Here is a 20,592-nt window from a genome sequence, read left to right as displayed (position 1 = left end):
ACCTAGTGGTGGTTAAGCTAGGCTCTCATATACCCCGGATGTTGACGTCTGCGCCAGTTGGAGAGTTGGTCTCCGGCTCGATCACTGTTATGGATATATTAGCAGTATAAGATACATCCAGATAATATAGAGAATATATTACAGTGGCGACGAGGATGGGATACCTTTAATGTGAGAAGGTAATCCCAGTAGTTAATAAAAGCGGACAAAGCAACGTGACGCTACAAGCTAGCTTACAGCCAGCTAGCAAGAAAAGACTAGCTAGCCAAGCCAAGCACAAGCATGGCACATTTCATCGGCAATATTGCTGAATACAAGGAAGGTAAAGAGGACTTCGAGTTGTACCTTGAAAGATTGGAGCAATGGATGATCGTTAATGAAGTGGAGGACGGTAAAAAGGCCAATGTTTTCCTGTCTGTGATAGGCGCAGAAGCCTATGGCCAACTAAAGAACCTCTGCATACCAGTAAAACTGAGTAGCCTCTGTAACCAGGTTAAAATTAATGTTTTTATTTTATTTTGTTTGAGTATGAAATATCACCAAATCCTGTCTGTGTGCTGTTATTTGTGTTTACTACATTTTATTTTATGTCATTATTTACTTTTATGAGTTTTACAACGACCGTCATATACGTGTACTGTCGTTTTAAGAGAGAGGTCTTATGGGTACACGGAAGACGGAACGCGGGAGAGGCCATTTTTGTTTTGTGGGAGGAGTCTCAAGCAGCAATCGAGCCGAGCCACACGTGTTTCTTACCGTGGGACAGTTTTGCTGGTTGAGGAGAACGTAACCTTGAGTATCCCTGTAAGAAGATACTGCAAGCTGTGGGATAAAATACTTGTTTATCCTTTCTTACATCGGAGTCCCGTGGACGGTTTCTACTTCTAACGCACACGAGTGGAGTCCGGGCAGTGGTTGAACTTCGACCCCCACGTCCGTAAGAAACACCGCTCCCGCTGGAGGACTGGACGGTTGTCGAAGGGTTTGAAACCAAAATAAATGGCAAGGTGGGCCAAATAGAGTCCTGTGTGTCCCCGCTCCTTCCTTGATCATGATGATGATGATGATGATGAGAGACTGAGGGCCCCCCACAACACCTGGGGCCCCACCCAACTAGAACACAACGCAGAGCTAATGATGAGAGTGACGGGCATGCAGCAGGCTGACCAGCATAGAACAGCATAGGACTGCTCCCGTTACATTGGTGCCGTGACCCTCCTGGATTCTGAGAGTGACATCAGTTGCTCGCCGCGGGAGGCTGCTGTTGTCATCAAGCCCCAGACGTCCTCAGGTATTTCTATAGACTGTACACTCATGTTACAGGGGACTGGAGTTGAGCTGTGTGGACACTGGACAGTCATAGCTGTGGTTACCATGGACTGGGCTTGTGAACAGGACATTTGTATATACTGAAGGAAGAAAAACACACGAAAAAAAAGGGAAAAAAGGTTAATGTTGATGTGATTGAAGGACTCGTGTGAATAATCTATTGATCTAAACTACTGGATATGTGCATATGTGATTAATCTATTGGTGAATTTGTTGATTGTGTGTGATTGTTTCAATCTCTTAGTGATTTCTAGATTCAATTATTTAAATGAATTGAGCTTTTCACTTTTTTATTTTATTTTTTTATTTTATCTGAGTGTTAGAGGTAGGAACATGGCAGAGGGTGGTTCGTACGTAGGTGGGGGTAACATTGCTGATCAGGATCTTTTGGATCGCCAGTGTGCTATGGAGAGGGGGTACCAGTTAGATGTGGGTGGGGGTTTACGGCTAGGTGTAGGTAGGAGTTTCGGGCAGCTCTTAGAGGGCGGGGAACCAGACACCAGAGCACCAGGACCTAGAGACCCAACCACATTTGGCACTCCTCAGTTCACCTCCACACGCTACGTAGAACGGGCCAGGCCAGGTATCAGCGAAGGGGCTGTGCTGGGTAACAGCGAGCAGCCAGTGGGTGAGTTAGCCATGCTCATTACTCGGTTAGCAGAGAAGATAGGAGAGTCAATCACTGCTAAGCTGCAGGAAACACAAATGCTTAGAAACACACACACAGACAGTGCTAGGTCTGCTGAACAGCGTTTGGAGACAGCTCCTAGTGTTAGAGTAGTAATGCAGACAGACGCTAGGGAGCCTCCTATTTTCAGGGGCGATAGCTCTGATAAGTTTACAGTTCATGAGTGGGAGAGCCTTATGACTTTGTATTTGAGGAAGCGAGCCATTCCAGTTAGTGAGCAGTCACATGAGATTCTAGCTAAGCTTATGGGGAAAGCAAGGGACGTGGTGAGGATAAAGCTGCGCAACACATCTGTCGACCACATAGCGAACCCCCACATTATTTTTGATGTACTGAAGCAACACTTTAGTGACTTCACATACTCGAGCATGCCCCTGGCGGACTTTTACAGTACGCTGCCCAAGCCAGGTGAGGACGCTATGGAGTATTGGATTAGGCTTAATAAAACAGTGGAGGTGGCTGACGAATGCTTGAAGTGGCAGGGCCGTAGTATTGAAGAGCCAAGCCACGAGGTAAGCATGATGTTTATCAAACACTGTCCAGATCAGTCTCTTGCCAATGTTTTTAAGTTCAAGTCCGCAGGGAAATGGTCTGCTAGCGAGATCCAGGAGAGGCTTGATGAGCACATGCTGGAGAGGAAGTCCCGTGTTGCTGCAGGTGGACAACGTGAAGCAGGCGCGGTAGAGCGTAGGTTCCATTCACAGGTTCATGTCCCTGTAGTCGACATGGCTCCCGACTTGAACACGACCGTGCCGGTGGTGCTATCTCCCATCCCGGCTCATGCGTCATCTCCTATACCATTTTGTGCAAGGTCTCCTACACCGTCTCCTGCACCTGTCTCTGGCGGTGATGATTATATGAGGAGTTTGGTGAGCTTGCTAGACCGTTTGGTCAAAATGCAGACTCAGGTTCCAGTTAGCGCTGCAGTCCGGACACCGTCGCAGACTCAACCGCCAGCTAGCGCCGCAGGGCAGGTGTCAGACGCACCGCAGAGGTTGTGCAGGGTTTGTAAGTCTCCGGATCACTCCACATTTTCCCACTGCAGCCGGGAGAACCGATGTATAAACTGTTTGTCTCCTGGTCATTGGAAGAGGGACTGTCCTCACCCTCAGCCGCCCAACCAGCTCCGTTCTCAGCCTGGTGGAAGAGCTGGTCGTCAGTCTCGTCCGTTAAACTACTAAACCCACACCTAGAGAGGGATGGTGTGGGTAATGTAGATGTATCCCTCACTGATGTCTCCGACCTGGCTCACTTGTATGAAGACAAGTGTGCCAAAGCACCTCAGGGTTCGCGTATGGTCATTCAGGCGACACAGAGGATTCAGGCTTTCAGTGACTTGTTCTATGCTCCTGTTCTTATCAACCAGAGTGTGCAGCTTAATGGCATGTTGGATACTGGCTCTATGTCATTGTCTATGTAGAGAAGCTCCGCTCTGGGGGTGTTTTACCTGAGAAGCAGCAGCCTGAAGAGAACATTGTCTTGATTGGCTGCGGTGGTCTGGAGACTAGGCCTGATGGTTTTTATGACCTCAACATGCAGCTTTATGGTGTTTCCTTTGTCATACCCACTCTGGTCGTGCCCGGTCAGCATGATGATCTGATAGTCGGCACAAACGTCATTAAACATGTGGCCCATGTACTCAAGAGTGGTACTGAGTACTGGGACATCGCGTCCAGACAGGAACATCCGTCTAGTCCTGACGTTGAACAGTTCTTGTCCATGTTCACGAATGTAGAGCGCTGGAGGGGTGGTGCAGTTCCTGAGAAGATAGGTACTGTTAAGCTCACCCAGGCCGTGACACTCTTACCGAGGCACGAGCACTTAGTCTGGGGCAGACTTCCTGCTAAGGTGCCTATGTCAGCTGGAAGCACTGTTGTTGTGGAGCCGACAGACTCCAAGGCCATGCCACGCAGTGTCCTCGTAGGTCGACTTGTCACACCGCTCTGGGGTGATAGGTGGGTACCCATGACTGTTGTCAATCCATCTGACAAAGCCATCACACTGAAAAGGAACTGCAAGTTGGCTGATGTGTTTCTATGCTTGGCGATTGAGGACTTTAATGTTTTCCAGGGACTGCAATCAGTTGCAGGGAGGCATGAGTCCAACGCCACAGATAGTGCCTGTCCCCCCGTCCAGCCGGCTAGGAGTTTGTCAGAGCTCGGACTCAGTGACATTGACCTCAGCTCCTGTCAGGTTAGTGAGGCATGCAAGTCCCAGCTCACTCAGCTGCTCACCGAGTACCATGACATCTTCTCCAGGGACTCTCTGGACTGTGGCGAGGTCACAGGATACACACATCGCATCCATCTGGTGGATGAGCGCCCCTTTCGCTTGCCCTACAGGAGGGTTCCCCCAGCCCACTATCAGAAGTTGAGACAGGTTCTCACTGATATGGAGGAGAAAGGGATTATCCGGAAGTCCTCGAGCGCATACGCTTCACCGCTGGTTATGGTATGGAAGAAGGATGGCGGGCTTCGGATCTGCACTGATTTCAGATGGCTGAATGCTCGGACCTTGAAAGACGCTCATCCCTTGCCACACCAGTCGGACTGTCTTGCCGCGCTGGGTGGTAACTGCCTCTTTAGTACGATGGACCTCACCTCTGGCTTCTTCAACATCCCAATGCATGAAGATGACAAGAAGTACACTGCTTTCACGACTCCCCTTGGGTTGCATGAATACAATCGCATGCCACAGGGCCTTTGTAATAGCCCTGCAGCCTTCATGAGAATGATGATTGGGATCTTTGGGGATCTGAACTTCACGAAGCTTTTGTGCTATCTTGATGATCTTCTTGTCTTCGCGCCGTCAGAGGTTGAGGCTATGTCGAGGCTCCGCACTGTGTTTCAGAGGTTGAGGGAGAACAACTTGAAACTGGCTCCGAAGAAGTGTCATCTGCTGCAGAAGCGGGTGCGGTTTTTGGGCCACGTGGTTGATGGCGGAGGTGTGTCTGTCGATCCCTCCAAAGTAGAGGTCATCTCCAACATGACAGTGCAGGATCTCATGGAAGGTGATGGGTGCACGCCTTCTGTTCGTAGGATCAAATCTTTCCTTGGTATGGTATTTTACTACCAGCATTTCCTCCCGAACTGCTCCTCCGTGGCTAAGCCCCTGTTCGCCCTTACAGCTGGACAAAAGAGGAGGGGGAGGTCGGCTAAGGATAAGAAGCCCCATGGCAGCTTCCGTAAGCTTACCTCCGCAGACTGGACGGTGGAATGTGGGGAAGCATTTGATCTGTTGAAGACGATGTTACTGGAGTGTGTGGTGCTTGCCCATCCAGACTTTGAGGTGCCTTTCATTTTGTCGGTCGATGCGTCTTTGGACGGACTCGGCGCGGTGCTGTCTCAAGTGCCCCGAGGAGAGTCCAAGGCCAGACCTGTTGGTTTTGCAAGCAAGTCCCTCAGTGCCTCACAGCGGAAGTATCCAGCTCATAGACTGGAGTTCATGGCGCTGAAGTGGAGTGTTTGTGAAAAGTTCAGCCACTGGCTGAAGGGTCAAAGCTTCACCGTTTGGACAGATAATAATCCGCTGACTTATCTCCTAACGAAGCCGAAGCTTGACGCGTGTGAGATCCGCTGGGTGTCTAAGTTGGCGTCTTACACCTTCGATCTCAAACACCTGCCAGGGAAGAAAAACGTGGTGGCGGATGCATTGAGTCGCGACCCTTTTTCCAAGCCCGTCAGTCAGAGGCTACTTAGGGAGCCCTACCCGGCCCTTGTTCAGGAAGCCGACGGGGTTGAGGGGGACTCTGTGCAGGATGTTTTCAGACTCAGTTGCCAGTCCCAAACACTGAGTAGTGCGCGATCTGGGTTTGCTTGTGATGCAGCTGAGGTCAGGGCTTTTTGTCAAGCCAAATGTGACTGGCCTGATGCATCAGTATTCACAGCACTCAGTTTGGTCCAGCACGTTCAGCATCTGTCGGGTGGTCAGGATACACTGCCAATGTTATCCACCGAGGAGCTCAGGTTGAGTCAGGAGCAGGACCCCTGCATCTCCAAGGTGTTGCCCTTTGTCGCTGTTCGGAAGCGGCCATCGAGGCGTGAGAGGCATGGTGCTGACCAGAAGGTCCTCAGGCTGCTGAAACAGTGGGAGAAGTTGGAAGTCAATGATGGTGTCTTGTACAGGGTGACAAAGGACCCAGTGTCCAAGCAGAGGAGGTCTCAGTATGTTTTACCTCTGAGTCTGAAAGACAAGGCACTGTCTGGCATCCACGATCACGCTGGTCATCAGGGCCAGGACCGTACTCTCTCTCTTGCAAGGCAGCGTTTTTATTGGCCTGACATGGAGAGGGATATCAGAGCATATGTCAGATGCTGTCGGAGATGTGTGTTTGGGAAGACCCCAGAGCCAGCTGCTTGCGCGCCCCTGGAGAGCATTAAAACCTCCGCACCGATGCAGCTTGTGTGTATGGATTTCTGGTCCGCTGAGGACAGTAAGCAGCGGTCGGTCGATGTCCTAGTGGTTACTGACCACTTCACTAAGCTTGCTCACGCATTCCCCTGCGCCAATCAGACAGCGAAGCAGGTCGCCAAGAAACTCTGGGATCATGTATTCTGTGTTTACGGGTTTCCGGAGAGAATACATTCTGACCAGGGCACAAACTTTGAGAGCAACCTGATTGCAGAGCTTCTCAGGTTGGCGGGTGTAGCGAAGTCCCACACGACGGCCTACCATCCTATGGGTAATGGCGGGACAGAGCGGTTTAATCGCACGATGGGGAATATGCTCCGTTCCCTTCCGCTTCAGCAGAAGCAACAGTGGCCTCAGCAGATCCATTCTCTCACGCTCGCGTACAATGCCGGTGTTCACGAGACCACAGGTTACGCGCCTTTCTTCCTGATGTATGGGCGTGTCCCAAGACTGCCGGTGGATGTTATGTTCAGGCAGGTTTTGCATGACCCTCACGTTGTTGATTATGACTCTTATGCTCAGTCTCTGCTTTCCTGTCTAAGGAGTGCAATGGAGATCGCTCAGAAGCACTCCACGGCTGAGCAGCAGCATCAGGCGCGACAGTACAACAGACATGCCAAGGGCACTGTCCTGTCTGTCGGGGATCGTGTTTTGGTTGCGAACCAGAGTGAGCGAGGGAAGAGAAAGTTGGCTGACAAATGGGAGAACGGAGTGTACACGGTTGTCGGTGTCAACCCCAATATCCACGTCTACAAGATTCAGGATGCAGAGGGGCACACCAGGGTGGTGCACAGGAACCGTTTGTTGGAGGTCAACTTCTTGCCCCTTCCTGAGTTAGATCAGGGTGAGGAGTCCAGTACAACCAGTCAGTTGCTTGACTGCGCAGGGTCCAATGAGGAGGACAGTGCAGATGGCCTGACGGTCTCAGGGGATGCAGTGGGGCTAGCAGTCTCATCACTTGGAGACTCACCTAGATCTGAGTGGGCAGAAGCGGAAGAGTTCATTCCGTCTAGTCTGGTAGTCAGTCCTGTGGGGGCCACTGCTCAGTCTCCACCCAACACACACGCACCACACAACATTCATTATTTTCTGGACCTCGTAACCGAGGTAGCTCCTAAGTTGACTGGAGGACTAGGTCCTTCTTTTCACTTGTGCCAGTAGTCAGTGATGGGCTTTTCCTTTCCTCTTTCTCTTTTTATCCTGCTGTCAGGATGTTGGTGAATTTCAGGGGGGGTGAATGTAACCAGGTTAAAATTAATGTTTTTATTTTATTTTGTTTGAGTATGAAATATCACCAAATCCTGTCTGTGTGCTGTTATTTGTGTTTACTACATTTTATTTTATGTCATTATTTACTTTTATGTGTTTTACAACGACCGTCATATACGTGTACTGTCGTTTTAAGAGAGAGGTCTTATGGGTACACGGAAGACGGAACGCGGGAGAGGCCATTTTTGTTTTGTGGGAGGAGTCTCAAGCAGCAATCGAGCCGAGCCACACGTGTTTCTTACCGTGGGACAGTTTTGCTGGTTGAGGAGAACGTAACCTTGAGTATCCCTGTAAGAAGATACTGCAAGCTGTGGGATAAAATACTTGTTTATCCTTTCTTACATCGGAGTCCCGTGGACGGTTTCTACTTCTAACGCACACGAGTGGAGTCAGGGCAGTGGTTGAACTTCGACCCCCACGTCCGTAAGAAACACCGCTCCCGCTGGAGGACTGGACGGTTGTCGAAGGGTTTGAAACCAAAATAAATGGCAAGGTGGGCCAAATAGAGTCCTGTGTGTCCCCGCTCCTTCCTTGATCATGATGATGATGATGATGATGAGAGACTGAGGGCCCCCCACAACACCTGGGGCCCCACCCAACTAGAACACAACGCAGAGCTAATGATGAGAGTGACGGGCATGCAGCAGGCTGACCAGCATAGAACAGCATAGGACTGCCCCCGTTACACCTCACATATGCAGTACTGAGCGGGAAACTAGCATCCCATTATAAGCCCAAGCCACTAATCATAGCTGAACGTTTTAGATTTCAGAAAAGAAACCAACTAGAAAATGAGTCAGTGTCTGATTATGTGGTTGCTTTAAAGCACCTGTCCACACATTGTGAATTCGGTCAGCATTTAAATGAAGCACTGAGAGACTGATTTGTTAGTGGTTTAAAGGTGGAGGCTATTCTGAGAAAGTTGCTCGCAGAACACAATCTGACTTTTGCAAAAGCATGTGAGCTGGCCTTATCTATGGAAATGGCGTCAAAGAATACACTGGAGTTTGCCAGCAAACCAAGCGGAGCTGCAACTGTGAATAAGATAGACAAGAAGAGAACAAGCAAGGGTGCGTGGAGAAGCAAGTCGTCCACCAGTGAGTGGAAAAGCAAGCAACCTACCAGTGATAACTCTAGACCACAGAGAACAGAAACGCACCAACCCTGTTACCGATGTGGAGGTAACAACCATGCAGCTCAAGTATGTAGGTATAAAACCGAGACATGCCACAAGTGTTCCAAGGTAGGGCACATAGCAAGAATGTGTAAAACTAAAAATAGACAGGGACATACACAGTATGTGGCTGAAGACCACAGTCCAAGTGAGAGAGTAGATGGAAATGAGGATGAACTGTTTGGTGCGTATCCGATGAATACAGTGTATCCCACGAATACAGTTGGTAATGGAAAAAAGGACATTAAGGTCAATATTAAGTTAGAAGGGAACCCTGTAGACATGCAGCTTGACACAGGAGCTGCTGTAACCCTGGTATCTGAGATAGTGTACAAGGAACATCTCTCACACCTGCCACTGAAAGAAAGTAAAGTGCGTCTGTCAACCTTTTCCGGTGAGAACATTCCCTTGATGGGCCAAGTGACTGTCAATGCGAAATATGACAACCAGAGTGGAGATTTACCTCTTGTGATTGTGAAAGGTGACAGACCAGCCCTCCTTGGCCGTAACTGGCTGGCCAATTTTAAACTAGACTGGGCAAGCATATTCTCAGTTACACCAGCAGGGGGCAGTGATAACAGATGTAGAGGCAGTGTTACAGAGACACAAAGCAGTATTTGCTGAGGAGCCTGGCACTATTCGCGAATTTAAGGCAAATATCAAAGTGAAGCCAGATATAAAACCTGTCTTCAGAAAGGCAAGACCAGTGCCATACGCACTAAAAGACGCAGTTGAAAAAGAGCTAGATAGGCTGGAAAAAGCTGGTATTATCTCAAAGATAGACCATAGTCAGTGGGCTGCCCCGATAGTAGTTGTACCCAAATTAGACAAGTCAATTCGTATCTGTGGAGACTATAAAGTCACGGTTAATCAGAGTGTGGAAGAGGAGACCTATCCACTACCGAACGCCGAGGATCTCTTCGCCACACTGGCCGGGGGCACTCTCTTTAGCAAATTAGATCTCTCACATGCCTACCAACAGCTTGAGTTAGAGAAGGACTCAGAGAAGTATTTAACAATAAATACCCACAAAGGACTGTATGTTTATCACAGACTTTCATATGGAGTGTCGAGTGCACCTTCTATGTTCCAGAATGTGATGGACCAGATACTACTAGGCTTAGAGCATGTGACCTGCTTCCTCGATGACATACTAGTCACAGGCAGAACAAGAGAGGAGCACCTGAGGAACCTAGATGAGGTTTTGAGCCGATTGGAGAGCTACGGGGTAAGAGTGAAAAGAGCAAAATGTGACTTCATGCAGGAGAAAGTAGAGTACCTGGGGCATCTGATAGATAAAGAGGGACTTCACCCCACTGAGACAAAGATTGCCGCCATCGTAAATGCACCCCAGCCCACAAACGTCACAGAGCTACGGTCATTCCTAGGACTGTTAAACTATTATGGCCTTTTCATGAAAGATCTGTCGACCTGAAGAAGGAAGTCGAATGGAAATGGACACCAGAGAGTGCAGCAGCATTCAAGGCTGCCAAAGAACAGTTAGTGAAAAGCTCAGTAGTAGTACACTACGACACGCAGAAACCACTGAGATTAGCTTGTGACGCATCCCCTTATGGGATAGGTGCGGTAATGTCGCACATAATGGAAAATGGGGACGAGAAACCAATCGCCTTTGCGTCACGTATGTTGACAGAGGCAGAGAGTAAATATAGTCAGATAGAGAAGGAGGCGTTGGCCATAATATTTGGCGTGACCAAATTTCATAAATATCTCTATGGCCGCAAATTCAGTTTAATAACTGACCACAAACCCCTCCTTGCGATCTTAGGACCCAAGTCAGAAATGACTACAGTATAGAGTACAGAACGTCAGCGGACAATGCAAATGCGGATGCGTTATCTAGACTGCCGGGGAAAGAAAAGGACAACACAGCGGAGGAGAACAGCATCTTTTATTTCTCATTAGTAGATGAGCCACCCGTGCAGGCTACAGAGATTGCACAGAGCACTCTCAAGGACCCAGTCCTATGCAAGGTACTGGAACTGACCCGGTCTGGATGGCCGAGTTACATCAATGATGACACGCTGAAACCGTACTTCAACCGAAGGAATGAACTGTCTGTGGAACAAGGATGCATTCTGTGGGGAATTCGAATTATCATCCCACCAGCACACAGAGAACGACTACTGTACGACCTACACCAAGGGCACCCCGGAGGGTGCAGGATGAAAAGTTTGGCGAGGGGCTATTTATGGTGGCCTCAGTTGGACAGTGATATCGAACGTGCAGTGCAGCAATGTGATGCTTGTCAGAGTGTGAGGAAACTACCAGCAGTAGCACCACTACACTGCTGGCAGTGGCCTACGAGAGTGTGGCAGAGGCTACATATTGACTTTGCAGAGAAGGATCAGCAACACTTCCTAGTGTTAGTAGACAGTCATTCAAAATGGCTTGAGGTGATCCCAATGGCAACAACTACCGCCGCCAAAACGATCGAAGTGCTGCAGAGCATCTTTTCGTCCTACGGTCTTCCTGAGGAGATCGTCTCGGACAACGGTCCACAATTCACCTCGCTGGAGTACAAAACATTCCTGAAAAGCAACGGCATTAAGCAGACCTTGGTGCCAGCTTACTATCCTGCTTCTAATGGTGCCGCAGGGAGAGCAGTCCAGACAGTGAAAGCGTCACTTCTGAAACAGCTGCTCGATGAGAAGAAACAAAACGTCACTATTACAGTGAAACACAGGCTCGCCAACTTCCTGTTGTCATACAGGACCACACCACACAGTGTTACAGGTTGCACACCAGCAGAACTGTTCCTCAAACGTCAGCCTAGGACCAGGTTCAGCCTGCTGAAGCCAGACCTCGCTCGAGTGGTGGGGGCCAAACAACAAAAGCAGAAGAACTATCATGACCAACCCGCCTCGAAGCTGAGACATCTGTCAGAGGGGGACTCAGTACAGATCCGAAACTTCCGTGGAGGAAAGGAGAGGTGGACGAAAGGGACAGTGGAAAAGAGACTCGGACCAGTCACCTACCTGGTGTGGAATGGAGTGAACCGACGTTCAGTCCACATTGACCATCTGCTGTTCGACCAAGGCTCCGGAAAAGCTTGCAACACCCTTACGAGGTTCAGTGGGCAAGGCCGTGTCGCCTCCTCACCGAGCATCCACTTCCCCTGAGGTGGTTGAGCGCCGGTACCCTCAGAGAGAGAGGGCACCTCCAAAACGACTGTCTCTGTAAGATCAGCCGAGTTCCTGAATAAGAGTTCCTGAGAGACTAAATTGTTCGACTCCTGTTCAGAAAAAAATGTGAAAGAGTTCCTGAGACTGATATGTAAATGGGCAAATGTGGGTCGAAGTGGGTTGTGTAACCAGTAATGACCAAGTAAAAGATGTTGAAAGTAATTTGCCATATCAGCATGTTTAGAGTGATAAAATGTTATTAGAGGAACTTCATAGTTTAAGGGGGAGGAGTGTAGTATACTGATACTAATTGCTTAGCTGAATGATAATCATTAGTAGACCAACAGAGCTACCTTGCAACCCGTCACTTATGTTCTCGTCGGCTCCTTTCAACGACGAGAATATTGTCTCTGCACGAACAATATACTCCGTGACGGTCTCGTTGCTTTCCATGCGAAGAGCTGAGAGTTCACAATATAAACTCACCACGCGCGGTTTCCCTTCGCCCGCGTAATGTTGCCGAAGTATCTTCAATGCCGCCCTACCGTCGGCTGCTGCATCCCGCATAATTAGTGACAAGCTCTTGTTGTCTAAAACTTGCACCAGCTCCGCGTACGCTTCTCTGTTTTTCTTGACGTCTGCTTCTCTCCACTGGACAGCATTTTCGCCCGCAGCGATAACTGGCACGTTCAGTAGAGTCTCGCTGAGTCCTCTCAACTCCATGTGGGCTAGGAAGCGAGTTTCCCATAACTCGTATCCTCTCTCGTCGCCGTCGAACAAAAGTCTATTAAATCGCTGACTAGACATGGCACTGGGCCCATAACCTGTTGGACTGTTCATATTTATGTCACGGATGTCTAGCTACATACTTGTTGTTATGTTAATATACTTTTGTAGAGTTAGACTGCAGGAGCAAACAGACGTCCAGTCGTACTTGGTGGGGCAGGAAGAGAACTTTATTGCACATGCGCAGAAGTCATACACACACACACACACATATGGATACCCGCAAGGACCAAAATAGTTGCTTATAGCGCAGTAAATAATACAGTGGCTGACTGGCTGTATATGTGAGACTGCACATTATGTTCAACACTAGCAAAGATCACGGCTACTCGTTGGCCGCTCACCAGCTAGCGTGTGTCAGTGTGGATAACGCTATGATGGAACAAGAGACAACTTGATAGACAACATACCCCGCTGAAAAGCCCGAAACCGAAGAAAATGAAGCAATCTTCTGTTCAGGGGGAAGAAATCGCCAACAGTGCCCTTTTCAACGCCATTCAGAACCTTACTCGTAAATTTGATGACCAAAGTAAACATTTCCAAAGCTTTGAGCGGCAGTTGAAGGAGAAGCGGTCATCAAAATCAAAGAATTTGTTGACGTAAATACGAAAGCTTTTATAACCCACTCTTGGATAATACACGTTGTCCTATACTAGACTTTATCACATTAGTATTGCTGTAAAATAATAACGAGGCAAGAGACGAGCACCGTACGTTTTCAACTCCTTTCGTTTTATCTCACTTCTTCATCACCCTCAGCACCGTACTACACTCAGCAACAATCATTAGGCTACTGCGCCCTCTGGTGGCGTGGAGGTATTGCAATGCATGAACTATGAATGAACCGACTACACAACATATTCCCCCTCTCTTAAGAAGCTTACCCGTACATGAAAATACTATGTCCCATGTCACAGACATCAGTAGTACAATAACTCAAGTGCTATCAGCATCAACACAACTTCCCACAATAGAAATGTTATAATAACCATCAACCACAATAACCATCAACCACAGTTCCACTGTAATATTACTGTAAATAAAATATAGCAGAAAATCTTGAACCTGTAATCCCAAAAATGTTAATCAGTGTAACATAGGCACTTTCAATCACAAGGCACTAAAATCACAGTAACCTGGTATCAATCAAAATCAGTGCAAAACAAACATTTTTTTTCTTAGTCACAGCATTGTTTTTTTTCACATTTTAGTATCAACAGTATTTTTTTTCACATTTTCACATCCACTTATTCTCTCTTCATTTCTCACCGTCCATTGGACTAACTAGTGTTCATAGTCCTTCAGCCAAGTAGGCTCCTTTCTTACTCTCACAGGTCTGTCCATGACCCCAGTGCCAACTGGTTGTTGGGGCGGCTCAGGTTGTCGGGCCGACTCTGGCACTGGAGCAGGGTTGTCAACTGTCTCTGGATCGGATTCCCTGTTTGTTCCGCTTTCAGGGACCAGAGAGAGGTGGGCAGCGTTCCATGTACGCACATCCTCTAGCACATAAGCACTCGAACCAACTTTGCGTATCACTCGGGTAGGTCTCTGAAACTTAAGACGGTCCCTTTTTCACATGGAAAGGTTTCCTCACTCTGACTATGCTTCCCTCTTTGATCTTAGGCACACGTGCTCCCCTTTTCTTGTCAGTCTAGGTTTTCGATGCCTCCTGTTTGGCAGCAACCCGACTGCGTAGTTGTTCCTCCGACAGTGGGTCAGGTTTTCGTGCAGGGCCAATGTTCACTTTGGTGCGCATCAGTCGGTTGTACATGAGTTCATACGGTGACACCCCTGTGGTGCCATGTGGGGTAGCACGGTAGGTGGACAAGAAATCCTGTACGTATGGCTTCCATGGCCTTCTCTCCTGCTCGGCAGAGAGTAGTGTTTCTTTGAGAACGCGGTTCCAGCGCTCCACGGCTCCATTCGCTTGTGGATAGTAAAGAGACACTCTACTGTGTTTAATGTCTCTCGCTGCAAGGTAGTCTGCCAACTCGGTAGAGGTGAATTGTGTTCCATTGTCACTCACCAGTTCGATAGGATTTCCAAACCGGGAGAACACAGCAGACAGGAAGATAGTGATTGCAGCGGTAGTGATAGTTGAAGTGAAAGCGACCTCTGGCCACTTTGTGTAGTAGTCAGTCAGCGTCACAGCAAAGCAACAGTCCCAAGTAGCTGACTCGAACGGTCCCACTATGTCTATCCCCACTTTCTGCCATGGGGCATCCGGGAGTGGGATGGGCTGGAGAGGAGCAGAATGCGTCTTGGCACTTTTATCATTCATCTGGCACGATCCACATGAGCGGATAGTCTCCTTCACACACGTGTCCATACCGGGCCACCAGTATAAGTCCCGCAGCCTCTGTTTGGTGCGGACCACCCCTTGGTGTGTCTCGTGTGCCAAGTCCACCAGCTGCTTCCGTAGGGCAACTGGCACAAGTCGTCGGTGAGGCCCCCTGTAAATAATCACATCCTGTATTGACAGTTCATTTCTCGTGGCGAAGTATGGTTTGAGCTCGTCTGGTAGGGACTTAGCTGTCTTAGGCCAGCCCCTGTTTATCTGTGCTCTAAGAGCTGTGAGCTCAGGGCACGCCTCACATGCCTCCGTAAAGTCTTTTACTGAAAGAGCTTTCAGTTCTGTGTCCAACAGAGCAACAAGCTCCGGTTCGGTCACTGGCTCTGTATCCTCGTCTGCAGGGAGGGGCAACCGGGAAAAGCAGTCGGCCGCCTGGTTTTGTGAGCCAGGACGGTACTCCACATCGTATGTAAAGCACAGTAGTCTCGCAGACCAACGCGCAATACGCATCCCTGCGCGGCCCAGGCCTTTTGTTACAAGTAGTGTGGTCAAAGGCTGGTGGTCCGTGCGTAGTGTAAACCTAGTGCCCCATAAGAAGGTCCTCCATTTTTCAGCAGCCCACACGCAGGCCAACGCCTCCTTTTCAACAATGGAGTACTTGCGTTCAGCGGGGTTAAGTGTGCGTGAGGCACATGCAACTGTACGTTCTGTCCCATCCGGGTGTAGTTGTGTCAGTACGGCCCCCAAGCCATAATCGGATGCGTCCGTAGACACGTGGGTGGGGAGGCTGGGGTCAAAGACGGACAGCGCTGGGCTGTTTACAATACGGTCCTTCACTGCCTCGAAGCTCTCCTGAGCTGCTGAAGTCCACTGAAATGTGTCCTCACGCAGACATGCTCGCATAGGCTCCACGAGCGATGCGTAGTTGTTTACGAACTTCTGGTACCACGCCGTGAGCCCTAGAAATGAGCGAAGTGTTGTAGTATCACTTGGCACTGGAGCCTCTGTAATGGCTCTGACGTGCTCGGTGAGTGGCTGCAGGCCCTGGGCAGAGATCGTGTGCCCAAGGAACCGCAGGCTGGACCGCTTAAACTGGCATTTTTCCTCGTTTAGCTGGAGGCCGGCGCCCTTGATAGCGGCGAGCACCTCCTGCAGGTTGCAGTCATGGTCCTCCTTGACCTTGCCATACACTATGACATCGTCCAAGTAGTACTGGACCCCCTTGAGGCCTTTAAGTACGAGCGACATCATCTTGGAGAACGCACTTGGGGCGGAACACAGCCCGTACGGGACCCGTTTGAACCTGAAAAGTCCGTCGTGCGTTATGAATGCGGTTAAGTCCCGGCTTTCTGGCGCTAAAAGGACTTGATGATATGCGTTTGCGAGATCTATGGAAGAATATACAGTAGCACCGCTCATCTCGGAGAACAAGTCATCCATGTGTGGAAGTGGGTAACTGTCCATCACTATAGCCTTGTTAGGCTCACGTAAGTCCACGCACAGTCTCACCGCACCGTTCTTCCGTCGCGTGACCACGATGGGTGAAACCCATGGGGATGCATCAATCTTCTCTATCACGTCCATTTCTAACAGTCTCTCAAGTTCTGTGGAGACAGCTTGTCTCACAGAGAGGGGAAGTCTCCTCAGCTTCTGTTGGACGGGCTGTACTGCTTCATTGCCCTCCTTCACTTTAACACGGTGGACAAAACCCTTGGCTAAGCCCAGTTTCACTGGTCCAGTTTTAACCTCTGTCACTGGAGCTGCAGTTGAGAGCATAATATTATTTACTATAGAAAGTCTCAGTGCCCTGAATAAGTCCATCCCCAAGACAGCGGTACCTGTCTTTTTCACAATGTATAGTGTAGCCGGAACTGTAGTATCTTCGTGCTGCACTGTAGCTGATAGACAGCCTATTACTGGGATGTCTGACTTTGTATATGACACTAACTTAACCTCTGGTTCTGTCAGGGGCATATTGCTGAAATGCTCCCTGTAGACGGGTTCAGGAATGATGGACACAGCGGCGCCCGTATCCACCACTCGCTCTACTGGGCAAGAAGTTGACTTGGCATTAATAGTCACTTCACATGATATTTTCTGAGCTGGTTGGGTTGCGTTAATTCCCAGCACTTGCACAACAACTTCACCTACTTTTTTGGTAGAATTTTCACCTGACCTTTCAGAAGATTTACAAACTTTGGCAAAATGACCTACTTTATTGCATTTCCGACAAGTCATTTTCAGGGCAGGGCAGTCTGGAGCATTTGCAAGATGAGTAGACGACCCACACCTAAAACAGCATCTGTCCTGTCTTGGAGTGGCGTTTGCAGGCTCTGCAGAGCGGTTGTATTTCCCTTTATTTTTGAATGGACGTTTAGGCTTCGCCGTTACAGCTTGCACGGGAACCTGGGACTCTGAACATAGCGTGCGCGCATACCCGATGGCAGCTTCCGCCTGGCATGCAATCTGGAGTGTTTTTTCAAGTGTCAAATTTGCATCTGCTTGTCCTAGCAGTCTCTCGCGTATCTTTGCACAATGGATATGCTCGATGATCTGGTCACGTATCATTTCGTCTCTATTGTTGTCAAACCCACATGTTGTGGCAAGCTCGCGCAGCGCGGCAACGTACTCTGTAATGGCTCCTGCGGTCTCTGTATTCTCTGTCGGAACTTATGACGTTCCACCACAACATTTATGGCTGGGTTGAAATGTGCACGCAGTGCCATCATTGCTTCTTTGTAAGTCCTACCTGCATTTGCAAGTGTATAAAACACACGCTGGTCCTCTGTACCCAGACAATGTAAAAGAAGTGCACGTAACCTCGTGTCTGGCCAGTCATCACCATCCGCATCAATGGCTAGCAGATGGTTCTCGAACATCCTAGCCCACATGTCGAACGGAATTGTAGGTTGTCCGGCACACGGCAGAAATAAAGCAGGTAAGGGCACAGCTGCAGTCGCCATTTCTCGTCGCCAATTTGTCCTATACTAGACTTTATCACATTAGTATAGCTGTAAAATAATAACGAGGCAAGAGACGAGCACCGTACGTTTTCAACTCCTTTCGTTTTATCTCACTTCTTCATCACCCTCAGCACCGTACTACACTCAGCAACAATGATTAGGCTACTGCGCCCTCTGGTGGCGTGGTGGTATTGCAATGCATGAACAATGAATGAACCGACTACACAACACACGTCTGCAAGATTCGGGGGGGCTACAGCAGGAACCACTGCAGCTGGGACGCGAACCCCTATCTCCCGCACCGCGGGAGACATCGCTAACCGCTCGACTAAAGGGTCCAACCCCTTATACAAGGGCTACCGATCCGATTCATCCGTGATCGTTACACTACCGCCCTCCTTCGGGAAGCGCGTCCGCGCACATCCCACGATACGGGTTCGCTTCCCGGCTGCGGCGGTTCCTGCAGTTGCCCCCCGAATTCGCTACATTGGTGTCAGAAAGTATCTTTGGAGTGCACGCTTTTTGAACGTGTTCGCGTTGGTACCAATCCAGGTAACTGGTACGATCCTACCGTATGGCAAATAGTCCGTCTGCTGTTCAGTGGCAGGGAATTCTGGTTCTGGAATCAAACTGGGTGGCTCGCAATCTACTGGGATCTTCTTCACAGATTTTCTCCCTCAATAAAAGACCTGACCTGCATTTAAAACAGGCTTATAATCTCTGATTTATTTCATGACTAATCTCCTTTCTGTATTTATCTTATGTTTCTCTTTTGTTGTACAACATTATACTAGATTATAATATCAATTGAAGATTGCTGAATGCAATTTCTAGTATGAAAATTACTCTAGTTCAATTTCCAAATTCTCAGATTAAATTGCTGTAGAATTATTTTGTTCAAACAAAATATATGCTTGGCATATTTTCACACAATACAAATAAACATGAGATTGGAATTAAACTACTTCAGCTTAACTATATTTCAGTAAGAACTAAACACAAATATGTAACATATGAAGTAAATGATTAATAACGCCATACATAAATACATTTCCGTTTTTTTGCCTCTAAGTAAAATTCACCATTTTACACTAAGACTTGTTCTTTAAGCGTCAAAGCATTTCCCTTTAATCATCCATCATTGGCACACAATGGCTGTCACTGAAGCCAGACGGTAAATATCATGTACACTGTGCCCTCTGCGGGATAAAATGGCTAACTGCAGATACATGCACTAAACATTTAATAGCGTGACGATAACCAAATGCAAGTGCAGTTCATCGTAATGGAGATTGAATATAACAATTTCCCCACAGCACTATACTGGTTAACAGCAGCAACTAGCATGTCAACAGCCGAAGGATATCTCACCAATTCGCAAATGCTCCAATACCGAGCGATGTCGAGGCTGGGACTCTCAACGGGGTCCGTCTGCGGCCTGTGTAAGCATTAACGCTAGCCGTTAGCATTTCGTAGCAAGGCATTAGCAGCCAGCGATTGCAGCATAGGTAAACAGTGGAAGGGATAGCTCATCTCACCGATGTGGTTAACGTTTGGTTCCAACACCAAATCGACGACAAGACTCCTCTTGGGTTGAACTCAATACAGCGCCAAACTGTAGACGATAGTTGGTTTAGCTGAGTTATTCTCAAGATCTTTATGAAATCAATTGCTTAATGATTCTGCTCCCTGCGCGCGTGCCTTCTCGCTGCTCGGCTCGAAACAAAAGGAAGTGGAAACCATCACGCGCAGACTTCCTTCCCAACAATAGACTGACGTGACATCTAATTGGCTGCTGAATGGCTACGTGTCCTCTGTTTGGCGTAGCACCGGTTAACTTGAGACGCTGCCTTCAAGTGCAGTCGGATTTCCAAATATGGCATATTCAGTCATTAGAAAGAAACTAATTAGACAATGATTTCCTTTTAAGATTCAAGTTGTTTGTACATGTCCTCAATGCACCTTGTTTATCTCCATTTACATGTCACTCTGTGCATTTTCTTAATGTGAAAATTGAAATATTTATTATCAGTTCTGTTCAACTTATATAATAGTTAAACCGGGTTTTACACCTGGGTTACACTTTGAAAGGTGTAACTGAAGACGTGGTCAAGCTGAAGAAACAAGTGGTTTCTCTACAGAAACAGAATGCATGTGTGGAGCACGCAAGGTACAAGCGGAGATGGTCGTTACGGCTGAACGGCGTCACCGAGAGAGAGGGGGAAAGCATCAAAGAGGAAGTGATTAAGATCCTGACCCAGGTCGTCCCCCTCTCAGCCGACCAACTGCGAAACACGGTGGATACTGTGTGTTGACGTTGTCATCTCTGAAGGCAGGAATACCGGCTCAACTAGACTCATTTCACGGAGAAAAATCACGCGTGCACTTCATCGGTGTTGCTGTAACCGGAATTGTTTCTTTATTTTGCGCATGCTCTTTTATAGACCACAGGTCAACACAACAGCGTACTCTAGTGGTGACATCAGTATAAGAGCACTTACACATAACCTTGGTTTAGCCAATATTGTAAAACC

General features: G+C 48.4%; 1 protein-coding gene across 1 annotated transcript; it reads left to right on the top strand.

Annotated features, from left to right (window-relative positions):
- Positions 1-9,531: 9,531 nt before the first annotated feature.
- LOC130112032 (uncharacterized protein K02A2.6-like) lies at positions 9,532-11,510 on the top strand (the record flags this gene model as incomplete). Its single annotated transcript, XM_056279338.1, has 3 exons — positions 9,532-10,258; positions 10,408-10,649; positions 11,490-11,510. Coding segments are annotated over 3 exons (990 nt in total), but the record flags the coding sequence as incomplete, so codon positions are not given.
- Positions 11,511-20,592: the final 9,082 nt, after the last annotated feature.

Source organism: Lampris incognitus, chromosome 4 (assembly GCF_029633865.1).
Source record: "Lampris incognitus isolate fLamInc1 chromosome 4, fLamInc1.hap2, whole genome shotgun sequence".
Classification (NCBI taxonomy): domain Eukaryota; kingdom Metazoa; phylum Chordata; class Actinopteri; order Lampriformes; family Lampridae; genus Lampris; species Lampris incognitus.
This window is presented reverse-complemented; position numbering and strand designations above follow the sequence as displayed.